Raw genomic sequence first — 15,498 nt, forward strand, 5'->3', positions numbered from 1 at the left:
GTGCAGGGCGTGATCCCGGCGATCTGGGATCAAGCCCCACATCAGGGTTCTCCACTCGAAGCCTGCTTCTTCCTCTCCCACTCCCCCTGCTTGTGTTCCCTCTCTCGCTGGCTGTCTCTCTCTGTCAAATAAATAAATAAAATCTTTAAAAAAAAAGATTTGTGCATTCTAGGGGCACCCAGGGTGACTCAGTTGGTTAAGCATCTGCCTTCAGCTCAGGTCATGATCCCAGTGTCCTGGGATCGTGCTGCGTTGGACTCCGCAGGGGGCCTGCTTCTCCCTCTCCTCCCTGCTCATGCTCTCTCTCACTATCTCTGTCTCTCTTTCCCAAATAAATAAAATCTTTAAAAAAAAGATTTCTGGGGCGCCTGGGTGGCACAGCGGTTGAGCGTCTGCCTTCAGCTCAGGGCGTGATCCCGGCGTTGTGGGATCGAGCCCCACATCAGGCTCCTCTGATATGAGCCTGCTTCTTCCTCTCCCACTCCCCCTGCTTGTGTTCCCTCTCTCGCTGGCTGTCTCTATCTCTGTCAAATAAATAAATAAAATCTTTAAAAAAAAATAAAAAAATAAAAAAATAAAAAAAAATAAAAAAAAGATTTCTTCATTCTACATGTGTATGTTACATCTCAGTAAAAAAGTAATACAAAATTCTCAGTACAGACTAGATATAAGGAGTATTTACAGAATAAACAGATGTGTGACTTGAGTTTTCCAACTTGGTTTCATTTATTCCACCAGTAACAGCTAGAAGTTTAGAAACTTCTTGATGTTTAACTGTGTACCCAAGCGACATAAACAAGGTTTTAAAATACATCTCCTCGGAGTAATACAGTTTAACTCTACCACAAACAAAACACTGTTGGTCTTGTCAGTTTGTCAAGAAATATTGTCAGAAATATTTCATACTGTCAAAAACATATATCATATTTTGGAACCACTCAACCCATGTAGACATTGGTATACACAGGTAAAGATTGATTGATTGATTGATTGATTGATTGATTGGAGAGAGAGCGCATGCACACAAGCCGGGGAAGGGGCAGAGGGAGAGAATCTATAAGCAGAGTCCCCACTGAGCATGGAGCCCGAAACAGACACAGGACTCGATCCCACGACCCATGAGATCAAGACCTGAGCTGAAATCAAGAGTCGGATGCTCAATCGACTGAGTCACCCCTGTGCCCCAATAAACATTTATTTTAATCAGATTAGTATTTATCATCCCTTTTAAGTACCGAACTGGACTTATCCTATGGAGGATACACAAGAGGCAGGCACCATCTCTGAAGAAGATTACAGTCTCTCTGTGCCTGCTTTTTGTGGAGACCAGAGCACAGATTCAGATTCTGCATTTCCTACTAAGACCGGAACCATGTCAGTCTGGAAAGTGGAACTGTGTCACCCATCAATATCTCTTGTGAAAACTTATTTCATGACTACAGGTTGACAAATGCCTTTAGTGCATCAGTGCATTGCTCATCCAAGGTGCAAATCCAAAAGAATGTCTGTTGTACAGGTCAATTTCATGTTTATCACAACATCCTAATACTAATGAGGTTCACAGTTATTGAGTATCTTTGACATGGTAATCCTATAACAGCTTCATATGTGTAAACATTTAAATTTCATAACCCTGAGTTATTATGCTCTAGCTTGCTCTAGGCTCACAGCTATTCAGTGTCAGGGCTGGAATTTGAACACAGCCTGATTTCAGAGTGCACTCTCTTAAACATTACCATATACAATTTTTAAATTGAGATGTAATTGACATATAACACTGTGTAAGTTTAAGGTGAACAATCTGTTGATGTGATACACTTATATACTGCAATATGATTACTACTATAGAGTTCTCTAACACCTCTATCATGTCACATAATTATCATTTCTTTTTTGTGGTGGGAACAATTAAGTTCTAGTCTCTTACATTCCCATATATCCTTAACCATTCAAGGCAAGAAATGATGGGAACCTGTGCATCTGGAAGCAGTTGATTTGAGCTATTTTGATAGGAGTAGTGCAGTTGTACCACAGCAGACTGGGATGACAGTTCAGGGTCATGCAGAGGGCTTGAGCTATGGTTCCCTTTCCCAATTATATTACATTCCTGCAGCTTGCTGGTTTCTTCTTCATATATTCGGGTTACAAATAATGAGCGCATGCCTCCTATGTACCAGGTTTCTCTATTTTGTGTAGGAAATGAGAAAATAAATAAGACACAGCCTCTTATTTCTGGCATATATTGCTCTCCGTTTCTTCCTCTTGTTTATAATTTCATTCTGCAAATCTTTGCATCAATTCTAACTGTTGCTTACTGATGGGAGATGACCTCAAAGTGACTTTTAAAAAGTCCTGACTCTGCTTTTTGGCATCAGTTAACAATGGCCACAGCATCTGGATCCTGCTTCTCAGTAAAATGCCTTTTTTGACAGCTCAATGCAAGGTTTGTTTTTGTTTTAATTTGGGAGTGTTTCAAGTCTAACTTAGTTCCATCATTTACTTCCTGACAGCTTGATAACCAGGGAGCAATAACTCCCTTATCTATGGGCTGTTTAATGACGATATAGTACCGTCCTGGGAGCAATAGACTAAGGCCCTTTCCAGATGCCATATTTTAAGACTTTCAGCTGGAAAAAACTTCACTATGTGAAATTTATTCTGATTATTTTAAGTCAGGATTTCGTCTTCTTATTTAGAAACAACAACAAAAATTGACCTCTGGCTTGCTGCCTCTTGTATTTCTGGCCGTAGGCCATATGATCACTTAATTTGCAGTTTTTCAGGCAGACAGAGGTTAGAAACAGGCAAATGTGGCCTCAACAGCAGATAAGTATGTCAAGACTGTGACAGGAATTGTGAAGACTGCTATGGAGATTGTTTTTTTAAAAAAAGTTACCTCCTGTTCTACAAAGCATCACTGTCTGTTCCTTTCACTGTTGTCCTTCACCAGGTTCTCTTGGGGAGCTTAGGTCCAAGAGACACCAATCAGATACTCAGTTTCCTCGGTTTTAGTTGTCTACAGGTAATTATGCTAAAAGTCTGTAGTAGTAGATCTTATTATGCTTGAGTACATTATGCATTCTAGAGCAGAAGGTTTTTGCTGGAAAGCTTCACCGTCAGATATGATTTGCATTTTTTACTAGATACTTTTATTTGCTCCTTGAGGACAAACATGTTAAGGATTCCTTTGTGCATAAACAGAATAGCAAAACACAAAACAGTCTATCTGTGGGCTTGAGTCTGTGTTCTAAACAAGACCGGCATTGCTTTAAAAGAGGGCATGCCTTTGCTGCAGCGTCTATAGTTTGTGTTTGGAATGGTGACGGTGTGGGAGCAGAGCAGAAACAAGACTTAGTGCAACGCCATCTGTAATTAAAAACAAAAATGCCAAGTCCTCAAATCAAATTAAATAGCAAGTATTGGAAATTAAAGTTATTTACACCTAAAATTCTTTTTTAAAGTTTTATACTGGTCTTTTTGAAACCCTTGCCCTCCCAGTGCTGAGGAAGGTGCGTAGTGGGCCTCCTGTCCTGTGGGTAATTGCACTGAAGTGATCTCTAGCTTGGGAATACAGGGGTTCAAGACAGAGAGATGGACTCCTGATACCAAAGCCTGGGTGCTGGTTGCCCTTCTCGGTACACGAGGAGGCTGGCACCGAGCCTGGAACACCTCCCGGGGGCATGGGCATTGCCATGACCAGTGGGTCGGCTTGATTTACGCGGCTCTGAGCTGCTCCTTCCTGGCTGCTTTCGAAGGCTGCGGCCGGGTCCCATGAGGCAATACGAGGCTTGGGCGAAAGGGGAGAAGGGCCGTGGGCAACTGAATGTCGGGTGCTAAGGCGGGCGAGGGCCGGGCTGCAGGGCAGGGCACCCCAAGAGGGCCGCGGCGCGGACAATGCTGCCCGCCCGGGCCCGCAAGAAATCTCCCGGCGCGCTCCGCGTTCGTTCGCAGAGGCCGGGCGGCCCGGCGTGCACTGCGTCGGCCGACAGTGAGGATGGCTGAGCCGGCGGAACGTGGCGCTCAAATATGAGGCGTGCCGGCCGGCGCCTCCGGATCTACTCCGCGCCTCCCCTTTTATTCCAACGGCCTGGGACTCGGCCACACGAATGGAAAGCAGCCCTCTAAATTCAACCCCGTAGAGTCGGCGCCAGCCAATAAAGTGCGCGGGCTTAGGCCACGTGACCGTAGCGGGGCGGTGCTCTGGCGGATCCGGGATCTCTATGGTTTTCGCGGCTCGCTAGAGGGCGTGTGGTCCACTGGAGGACTCCCTACATTCTTCCTCCATTACCTCACTGCCTCCGGTGGCTGCTGGGATACTGGAGGACTCGGGTCCCGGCTCGACTCAGTCCTCCAGCTGCCCGGGGAATACCTCTAGCAGTTCTTCCCTGCCGCCACCGCCGCCCTGCCGCTTCCTCCTCCGCCCGCCCGCCGGCCTTCTTCGCCCCGCCCCGTCCGCGCCGCGCGTCCGGCCCGCCCGCGGGCCCGCTTCTCTCGGGAGCCCCCACCCAGGCGCATGGCTCCATGAAGCAGGAGGAGAAGGCAGAGCGCGAGAGGTCCCGTCCACCCCAGCTGCGTCTGGGCCAGGAGAAAAGGTGGGAAACTCGGGCTGCGCCGCGCCCTCCTCCTCCTCCTTCCCCGCCGGGCCCGGCCTCCCTCGGGCTGCTGTCGCCGTGCCCGCCGGGCCTCCTCACCCTAGGGCGAGCGGAGGGGGTCCGGGACGGGGTCTCTGGGGTCAGCGGCAAGGGTCCCGGAGCAGCGTCGGGGAGGGGCTGCCGGGTGGCGGGGGGAAGAAGGCGGGCGGGGCCTGCGGGCCGCTTGTCCCCGCCGAGGGCTGGGGGGTCGGAAGGCATTGCTGGGGGGGGGCGGTAGGCGGACACCCCTGCCCTGGGCCGCGAGGTGAGGTCAGGCGAGGCCAGGCGAGGCCAGGCGAGGCTCCAGCTCCTTTCTGCACTCCCTCCAGGAAACAGTCTCGGGTCTATGTAAAGTTTGGTGGTCTCCGGCGCCGCCTGGCGGCCCCCACCCACTGTCCCCTTTTTTCTCACCTTTCACCTTTCTCTCTGCCTGCTTTGCCCCTCCCTGCTCCGGCCTCTCCTTACCCACTCTATCTCGTCCTTTTCTTGCCTCTTTTCACGCGCACGCTTCTTCTCCTCTTCCTCTTCTCTTTTTTCCCAGCCCCACCTTCACTCTCTGCTTCCTTATCCACCCATAGCCCCATTTCCATTACCTCTCCACCTTAAACTCTTTGGTTTTTATGCCTCTCTCTCCTTCCCAGGCTGTGGGTTTTGCCCTTCATTCCTTGTCCTCCTCCCTTCCCTGTCCTGATCTGAACTCCTCACTTTGCCACACTCCCTACCCTTATCCCTCTGGGCCTATCCTCTTTCACTGCCCTCTCCTTGGATAGTGTGGGTGGGGCTTGGAGTCTCCTGTTTACATCTTTGGGAATAGCTTAATTCTCTACTACTGGGGGGTGGGGAGAGTTGTTGAAGAGATTATGAAGAGACTTATGCAAAAGTAATAGTAAGGATGGATGACTCTTACCAACAATTATCATCTCTATCTGGGGTGACAAGATGGCCTGTCCTCAGGACCCTGGCATGCTGTCCAGTAATTCTTCAACACCATGTTTACTGAGCATTTGGGAATATGCTTGTATTTTGAAACCGGCGGAGAGCCTTGAAATGGTATATCTTGGCCTGAGAGCAAGTTTTGATCTAAATTAGTGGTGGAGGAAGTTTTAATGTGTGTCTCATGTTCAGGTTCAATAAAACCTTTGATCCTCAGTGTCCTCCCTCTTGGTGATGACGCCAAGGATGAGGTGATTCAGTGCATGGGACTGCCATTGCTACCTTATATTTAGATTTTGAAATGTTTTGCAGTAGGGAGAGCCTGTTCCTAGCTGTTGTTTTCTTTGTTTGTTTGTTTGTTTGTTTTTCTAGAAATTGCTCAGTGAAGTGGTAATTTTTCAAAAACCATATCTCACCTCTGGACTGCCTTGATTTTGTTCATTCACTGCACCTGCATTTCTGTCTTAGGTACAGGAAGAAGGAATGGAATTGGAAGGAAGAAAGTTCATTTCAGAGACAAAATAACTCCCCTCCTCTCTTATAGCTGTTCCCCTGGCAATACAAACTATCTGCTTTCAGTGAGTATTACCTCGGACATATTTAGAATGTTTAGAATTTGTTGCTGTTATTGTTTTTAGCTCCGTGCTAGGACACTAGGATATAGGTTTACTTTTTCACTTGTATTTTTCTGCTTCCTTGAGAAGGTCGTAATATTGATAAAGTTCCTTCTACTTGCTCTCTTAAAGTAATTTAGATACATAAAGCCAAGTTTATTTTCCACAATCCGGTTAGAGTGACCTAGATAGTGATGTAGTATTACACTTACCCTTTATGTTTTTAGTACAGAAGGTCTGGCTCCCGCCCCTTCCCAAATTACTCATTTTAAAGACAACCAAAGATCAAAACTCTGAGGTTAATGCAGTTCCTGATCAAGGTCAATTATTGGGTCTCTTCATTATGGTTATAATCTTCAGAGATTTTTGGGACATTTTGCCCTAAATCTGCTATGGTGATACTATTTTCTGGAAAAATTTTTATTACAGCTGTGTCCCCTTGACTTTATTAATTGTGGTATGCTAACACTTGTAAGAGAGTGTTTTTCACAATGCTTCACATCTTATTGGAACCTCACAATCCCTCTGTGAAGGAGATGTGACAAATATTTTTGTTTTACAAATGAAAGAACCAAGACCCAGAAAGATCTGGCACTTTGCCACAGATCACATAGAAAAGGGAGGGGAATCTAAAAACAAAACTTTTTTTTTTTTTTCAGATTTTATTTATTTATTCGACAGAGATAGAGACAGCCAGCGAGAGGGGGAGTGGGAGAGGAAGAAGCAGGCTCATAGTGGAGGAGCCTGATGTGGGACTCGATCCCAGAACGCCGGGATCACGCCCTGAGCCGAAGGCAGACGCTTAACTGCTGTGCCACCCAGGCGCCCCTAAAAACAAAACTTTTGACTCTTGTGTTTTTCTTAAAGCTAAGTTGAAATGAGAATATATAGTTCTGTGCATTTTCGTAAAGCTGTAAATTTCTAAAGCAGTTATATAGGTAGATCTGTATTTTGCGGGGATCACTTCTCAGCCTAAGATCGAGTGTATTTTGCAGGGAAATTTCTCAAACAGCGAGTGTTTGGATATGTGTATGTGTGTATATTGAAGTTTTAAAAATATAAAAGTGATTATTTGAAATGATTACCAGAATGTTTGTGGGTTTTTTATCTATTTCTTGGAATAGTTACATAAGTAGGCCAGAATTACAGTTCAGGTGCCATTTCCCTACTCATAAAACATAATTATTAAATTGAATTTCAGTTCAACTCTCTGTCACGAAGGAAACAACAACCCATTCCCTTCTGTATAAAGCTTGATTTGAACAGGCATCTGGACACTACGTAATAACAAGAAAAAGCAGAGATTCCTTTTTTCTTTACATCTTTCCTACCTCCCAGATCTGTTAGAAGGTCATGCTCCCTGATAAGTTGTTTTGAGGCTTATCTTCAAAAGGTGAATCTAGATTTTGTTTTTTCATCTCCAGGTTTTTCTAGATATTTAAATCTGGTTATTGTTTGAAATTTAACTACTTTGACACAGAGGTTCCATTAGTACTCAATATATATCAAGACTTCTACGATAATAGCATATTTAGCAAGTTTCATCTCTTTTTAGTGTATGTCTGTAAGCTTAAGAGAGGACTCCAGTAGAATAGAAGTGTGGACAACTCAGACAGCCCAAGATTCATTCTTTATATTTTCTGGCATCTCACAGTGAACAGAACAGTGGGTGATTTATTAGAAGCCGTTGCTCTGCAAAGAGGAAAAGCATCAAGGTCATTAGAGTAATAATTTCATGTTAATAATATGATCTTTCAGACTATAAGGTAGTTCTTAATAGAATTTTATTATGAGGGCATTTATTTATCTAGAAATTGTAAGAATTTTAAGCTATGTTATTTTTATAATGTACCCTACCATAGTGGTAGTATTAATAATAGCAGAGACTTTAATAATTAATAGTCACGTGCCAAAGAATGCTAGATGCTTTTCACGTCTTACTTATTGAATGGTCACAAATAATCCTCTGTGGTATCGGGAGCCTAAGTCCACAAAGATGTGACAACCTGCCTGAGTTTGCATAGCTGGTATATGACAAGTCAGAGTTCAAATTTGAGCCCAGACTATAATCCCAGAGCTTAGCTATGTCCTCTGATACGGGAGCTCCTCTGTGAAGATGTCAGTGAACTTGAGTGTGAAAGGGACCCTCAGCAAGGGAGGAAGGCCGTCCTGTCCAGTTGGCCAGATCCATCAGGGTGTCTTCACATCTCCCCTCAGTACTGGTCTCAACACCCTCTTTGTAAACATTAGCAGTTCATGAGATACCATTTGTGTTAACTCCTGAAATAATAAATTACTTTCCAGGCAAATAATATTCCAATGGGTAGCTCTGAAAGCACCGCATCGTTCAAAAAGAGAAGGAAAAAAAACCTTCTCAAGTATAGTTTAGAAGCTGGGTATGGCCTGTCAAAGGAAAGCCTTGAGCCAATCTAAAGTTAAATACCACCAGGGCTAAATCCACGACTGACTGGTGACTAGTGTGTTTTAGCAAAGAAAGCAGCTACAAGCATAAATCAAACCAAGAAGTTAATTTAAGGGATATTCGATCTAATTTTTATTTTTATTTATTTATTTATTTATTAAAGATTTTATTTATTTATTTATTTGAAAGAGATAGAGACAGCCAGCGAGAGAGGGAACACAAGCAGGGGGAGTGGGAGAGGAAGAAGCAGGCTCATAGCACAGGAGCCTGATGTGGGGCTCGATCCCACAACGCCGGGATCACGCCCTGAGCCGAAGGCAGACGCTTAACCGCTGTGCCACCCAGGCGCCCCCGATCTAATTTTTAGACTGAATTGGCCACACTGGCTATCCATTTAGCTATGAATTAAACCCTTCCTTGGTTTGGGCTGAATAGAGTTGACATTGTCAATAAGAACACATACTTGTAATTCAATTGCCTTCAGCTTCCAGCACACTCCACAGTCGGCACCTCACAGTAGAACCAAAGATCGAAAGATCAGTTTATGCCATAAGCATTCTTTTTATAAAACTGAAATTGCTAGATCTGTAGATCAGATTGTTGGTATGTAGACTGTATGCAGGGCACTGTGTTAGGTGTTGTGAAACAAAATAGGAATGCCACCCAGCCTCTAAGACGAAAGGTAAAGCGTTCAGCACTGTCTGGGATTGAGATGGCATGGTGAGCCACCCGGCGCGGAGCAGCACAGCACTGCTCAGCTTCCCCACAGAGGGACGGAGAGTTACCATCTTCTGTTGTAGACCCTAATGAAGGTCAAGACCCCTTGACTGTCGTGTGTCGGGTAAAGGGTGTGGTGACTTTTTCAACAGTAAACATGCTTTACTATGCTTGACACATGTTAGGTTAGGGGGTCCTGAAGGAAGAGGTAGAACTGTGATTCCTGTTACTTCTCCAGCTTTTGTGGAAGTACAGGTATTGTCTCCATCTGGTGGAAATCCAGTTCTAACTTGTTCATTCTCATTGATTGGTCTAAAGTAGATAGGCAGTAGGAAAATTAGATCCATGCTGCTGGCTTTTAAAGTGGCCCTCGAGAGGCACCTGGGTGGCTCAGTGGGTTAAGTGTCTGATTCTTGATTTTGGCTTAGGTCTTGATCTCGGAGTCCTGGGATGGAGCCCCACATCAGGCTCCGCGCTGAGCATGGAGTCAGCTTGTCCGTCTCCCTCTGTTCATCTCCCTGCGTGTGTGTGTGCTCGCTTTCTCTCAAATAAATAAAATCATTTAAAAAAACGGCCCCTGGGGCACCTGGGTGGCTCAATTGGTTAAGTACCTGCCTTCTGCTCAGGTCATGATCCTGGGGTCCTGGGATTGAACCCTGCGTTGGGCTCCCTGCTTAGTAGGTAGCCTGCTTTTCCCTCTCCCTGCCGCTCCCCCTGCTTGTGTGCTCTCTCTCTGTCAAATAAATAAAATCTTAAAAAAAAAAAAAAAGTGGCCCTTGAGTTTAGCTTTGAAAGAGTTAACCAGCTGAAGGCTTGGAAGGGTCTCAGTGTGATACATGTGTTTATAAAAGTGGTTGATGAGTTCAGCGCTGTCTCTGGAATCGAGGTGGCATGGTAAGCCACTGGAGCCCAGAGCAGCAGAGTGCTGCTTAGCTTCCCACAGAGGATGGAAGAGTTTTTATACCCGATTCCAATTATTTCAGATGAACTGAGTTCATAGTATCCATTCAGGAACTCCTATATCAAAGTACCATTGTTAGTAGTTTTCATGAGGTTTGGGGGAAAGGTGAGAACAAATACACACACAATTTTAGAAAAGGTGGAGTATGTCATTAGGAGTATTTGTTTTTAGCTGGTTAGTCTGTTGAATTGAAATGCTCTTCTGAGGTCTCAGGCTGTACTCTCAGAAGCCCAGCTGTTGGAGAAAGCAGTGTCTCTTTGGTCACTGGAGGGCAGTCCTGGGAGCTGAGTCAGGGACTGCTTAGCTGTGGTGAGATGGCCCACTTGGCTGGAGTAGGATTAAAAGAGTCTCAAAGAGAAAGTTGTTTTTGTTATTGTTGTTTTAAGATTTTATTTATTTATTTGTCAGAGAGAGAGAGCGCACAAGCAAGGGGAGCAGTAGGCAGAGGGAAAAGCAGGCTCCCTGCTGAGCAAGGGGCCTGATGCAGGACTGGATCCCAGGGTCCTGGGATCATGACCTGAGCTGAAGGCAGACAGTTAACCGACTGAGCCACCCAGGCGTCCCTCGAAGAGAAAGATTTGATCAAATTGGTAGATGGGGTTGATGTTCTAAGTAAGTATTTACTCCCAGCACTCTGGTTTCCATCACATTCTTCACCTGTAAGCCAGTTGTTATTTGCCTTATGCCAAGAGATAAGTAAAATACTGGCCCCCTTAAAAACATGTCTTCATAATAATTCAGTAGGAGGGGAGATTGAGTAGGTAGGTTATAGTTGAAATAAGATTGGTCATATGTTAAAAATTATTAAAACTGGTTCTTGGGTCCATTATACTATTTAACTTTATGTTTGAAATTTTTGTAGATTTTAATTTAGGGAACAAATTTTTGAAGAAGTACCTTATAATTTTGAAGCAAGAAGTCTCTAACTCCGCCTTTGGTCACTAATTGAGAACATTGAACTGTTTGCATAGTGGCCTCCAGAGAAATGCTTGGGCCTAGGGAGCCACAAGGTTTGGGTTGGTTCTGTTGATTTCAGATTGTAGTTTAGGAGGGTGTGGGGAATTGTTAAATGTAATCACTTGGTATCTGTTGTGATCATGCCCCACTGCAGATCGGTGCTTGCGTGTGGTGCATAGGCAGAATCTTCACCTGCCTTGGCATGGTTTGAAAATCCTTTCTGTTGCTCCGTTGTGGGGTGTTTGACCAGCCAGGTAGCTGATGACACCTGCTAAGGATCACCTGAGTTGCCATCTCATGACATTAACTCTTCCTTCAGGTATTCTTTGGTATAATGAGAGTGAGGAAACTTTTTTAACTCTTGTGTTTCATCCCTTCTCTTTGCTGCTTCGAACTTTGGGGCTTTCTGGAGACCCTTTTAAAACTCCAGCTCTCCAGAGATAGTCCTGCTGCTTCATTCAACAAAATGTGTCTTAAGTCCCCTCCCACAGTTATGCACAAGGGAGAAAGTCAAGAGGCCAGTGACATCCACTGCAGACTAAATGACAGTGGCAGGGACACTGATAATTTTCAGGGTCATGGCTTGAGATGTTGGCTTTGGGCATAGGTTGCTTTTTTAGGCCATTTTATTTATTTTTATTCACTATTTTTTTATTTCTAATTTTTTTAGTAATCTCTATACCCAGCGTAGGGCTTGAACTCATGACCCTGAGATCAAGAGTTCCATGCTCTTCCAACTGAGCCAGCCAGTGCCCCTCCTGTTCCATTTTTGTTGGCAAGATTCTGTGAACTAGTAGGTTAGTTTTTAGTATGTCCTTGAATGTAATTTTTTTTTTTATCATGCCCTTAGGAAATGACTGAATCCAGTGGATATTATTGGCAGGCCTCATTCTTCTCTGTGACTTGGTGGAAGGACCCAGGCCTTGAAGTCTGACAGACTGTGATCCAAATCCTAACTCTGCCACTTAGTGGCAGTCTGATTTTGGCAAGTTATCTTATTAAGCCCAAGGTTTCTTCTCTGTAAAATGATAGTAACATCACCTGCCTTTCTGAGTGGTTTTAAGGATTCAGTGTAATGTTTAAAGCACACCTGTTCAGAGCAAACACTGATCTAAGTGTTAAGTGCCTAGCAGAGTCCTGGCCCTCTGGGATATCCATTCCAATGGGGCAGTTGAACAAGAACCCAAGTGATAAGAGCAGCTAAATGGCAGTGCCACCTACTACGTATCAGGCACTGTCTCAAACACTTGATGCATATTAAACTAATTTAATTCTCCTAAAACCCCATGAGGCAAGTGGGAAGTACTATCGTTATTCCCATACTGAGGAAACTGAGTCATGAAGAGTTTGATCCCAGAGGAATCAGAATTTGAACAGGCCATTTCGCTCCGGAGGCAGCATTTTTAACCTCCCTCTTTAAACAGTCTAAACAATAAAGACAATGACATCCACACTCAGAAATAAACGTGTCATGGGGGGTTTTATTGTATAAGTACCTAAGGCTTTCTCAAAAAGAAGCCTGTGTCAAGCCAGACATTGAAGTGTACAGCTATTATCCCCGAGCTGCAAGGAACTTTCATCTCAGTAAGAATTGCCCTAAATACAAAAATGTGTATTTTGTTATGGATCAGCATATATCAAGAACATAAATAGGGGCGCCTGGGTGGCTCAGTCGGTTAAACGTCTGCCTTCGGCTTAGGTCATGATCACGGGGTCCTGGGATCCAGCCCTACATTGGGCTCCCTGCTCAGCAGAGAGCCTCCTTCTCCCTCTCCCACTCCCCCCGCGTGTGTGATGCCTCTGTCTCTCTCTCTATCTTCCCCCTCTTCTCTGTCAAATAAATCTAAAAAAAAGAAAGAAAACTATAAATAATACTTGTGAAATTTTTGTATCTCATTCAGCTTAAAGTGACAACTTGTGTAGAAATAATGGCTTTGCAAATGGGAATGTAAATATCTAATTTGATTTAAATGTTGTAGAATTTACAACCAAAATACTGTATTATAGAGCAGTGCATAAAAAGGTAAATTATGTTTTTTAAAAAAAAGGCAGTTAGTGTTATATGTCCAAATCACAGGGAGATTTAAGTATGCTTCCCTCAAGTCAGCAGAATTTTACAAACTTTGGTATTATTGACATTGAAATAACTAAGATCTGTTTTCCTGATTCTGTTGAATCAGAGAAAGGATCTTGGTTGTGTTATAACTGTCCATTTTTACCTCGGGGTGTTTAAGAAAAAAAATTCAGTAAAAAAAATTCCTTCCTTCCATTCACCTCATCAGATGGGACATTCTGGTTTCCTGGCCCATCCTCTGCCACATGTCGTTAAGCTGAGTGGCTTTGCATGCGTCTGCCTTGCTGTGACAGGGCAGAAATGGCTACCTCACAAAAGGCCTGTGAAGCTTGGGTCATTTATGTGAATAAAGGTTCCTACTAGGTTGTAGCTTTTTTTTGAATTGGGGTTTTGAAATGATAGATGTGTAGAAATTGGAGTTGCAAGTTCAGAGAACCAAAGAAAATGAGCAAGGCATTGGAGAATGAGAGCTGTGAGGACAGTAAGGTGGGAGCCTTGTGTTGGAAGGTGTGCTCTTTTCAGAATGGCAGCTAACTGCTTTTTGTGTTCACTCAGGTCTAGGGCTGAAATCACACAGATTTGGGTTAGTGATGAGTAAAATCCTGAAAGGATGTGGTTAACGAGGAAAAGCATGAAGGTTCCTCTGGGGCTCTTTGAAAATAGGGTGGTCTAATTTGGAGGCCCTGAAAGGTAGAGAATGCAACAATGAAGAGTCTGACAGGTCCAGTGCTGTCTTGCAGTCTTGAAGTGTCCTCATGCATCTCCACAATGGCTGCCACCCACCCTTCCTTCTGCCCTAGGGAGTCCTGGGCAAGAGGGGCTGCTTGTGGCCTGCCTCTGTCTGTGATGATCAGAAGGCTTTATGGAAAAGGAAAAACAGCTCTTCTTGAGGAAAAGGTTAGGAGTGCCCAGGCTGGAGCTCAGGGTCTCTTCCAGTCAGGCTGGTCTGCAGCCTTTTGTGACCTGGATGAGAAAGAGAATTTGATGACTCTCCACGTAGACTCTTTCTTTTTGATTTTTATTTTCTCCTTTTAACTAACCTTTTGAATTGATGCTTAACTGTTCTGTTTTTGCTCAGGGTTCTGCAGCACTCCAGTCCTCGAGCACTGAATCAGGATGGGAAAAAGACGTTGTGTTCCTCCACTTGAGCCCAAGTTGGCAGCAGGCTGTTGTGGGGTCAAGAAGCCCAAGTTATCTGGAAGTGGAACGCACAGTCACGGGAACCAGTCCACAACTGTCCCTGGCTCTAGTTCAGGACCTCTTCAAAACCACCAGCATGTGGATGGCAGCAGTGGTCGGGAGAATGTGTCGGACTTAACTCTGGGACCTGGAAATTCTCCCATTACACGAATGAATCCCGCATCGGGAGCGCTGAGCCCTCTTCCCCGGCCCAATGGAACTGCTAACACCGCCAAGAATCTGGTGGTGACTGCAGAGATGTGCTGCTACTGCTTTGACGTCCTCTACTGTCACCTCTATGGCTTCCCACAGCCACGACTTCCTAGATTCACCAATGACCCCTAGTGAGTAAATCAGTCAGGTGCAGGGGACAGTAAGAAAGACATGATGACATCTTTCTTGGGTTCTTCTCTTGAGGGAGTCTGACACTTATAAGAAGCTTTAGCATCATTTGGGCAGAGAGTAATGGGGATAGGATGATGAGAAATGTCCAGACAATACCTAGAACAATATCTGGATTCAGTAACAGAAGAAGTCTAGTTACCTTTGAAGGTGGTCTGGGCTTGTTTTTAAGGTAATGTTGTAGAAATCAGGATTTTCCTTTTGGTTCTTCTTTTGGTAGGTTTATATTGTGGTGGGTAGGTGATTTAAGCTCTTGAGTGGTGAGGCCACACATCATACCATTGTGGACCCAGGTGTTGAAGTCCAAGTGAATTGGAAGTGTCTGAGGGCCAGGCGGAGAGTAGGAGCGCATTTAGTGGGAGCTGTGATGCTGTTAATAAGGGTCCCCTCACTTTGTTAATCAGTAATCCTGTGGTAATCCCACGTGGCTGCTCGCACCCCACCAAACATGTCAGAATCTGCTTTACTGCTTTTAGTTCAAGACTCTGATTTGTCCCAAACTCTCTCAAGGTACCAAGGACTTAAACAAGGAGCATGTATAAAGTGAAGTAATCCATGCAGTGTTTTCTTCTTCCTCGGAATTGGAAGCAACTCTTTTTTTTTTTTTT

The 15,498-nt window shown here is 44.5% G+C and overlaps 1 protein-coding gene across 3 annotated transcripts in view; it reads left to right on the forward strand.

Annotated features, from left to right (window-relative positions):
* The first annotated feature begins 4,261 nt into the window (after positions 1–4,261).
* The window catches only part of AMMECR1L (AMMECR1 like), a 21,972-nt gene continuing 10,735 nt past the window's right edge, over positions 4,262–15,498 (forward strand). The window contains exons 1-4 of one of the 3 annotated variants that reach the window (XM_019808437.2): positions 4,263–4,592; positions 6,033–6,142; positions 12,086–12,220; positions 14,388–14,832. In XM_019808437.2, coding sequence (XP_019663996.1) covers positions 14,426–14,832 — 407 coding nt within the window. In that variant the 5' untranslated portion in view covers positions 4,263–4,592; positions 6,033–6,142; positions 12,086–12,220; positions 14,388–14,425. Of the gene's footprint in view, positions 4,593–6,032; positions 6,143–12,085; positions 12,221–14,387; positions 14,833–15,498 lie in introns of all 3 variants that reach the window. The other 2 variants (XM_002927699.4, XM_034654334.1) reach the window with 2 other exon arrangements.

The sequence above is a fragment of the Ailuropoda melanoleuca genome, chromosome 2 (genome assembly GCF_002007445.2).
Source record: "Ailuropoda melanoleuca isolate Jingjing chromosome 2, ASM200744v2, whole genome shotgun sequence".
Lineage (NCBI taxonomy): Eukaryota > Metazoa > Chordata > Mammalia > Carnivora > Ursidae > Ailuropoda > Ailuropoda melanoleuca.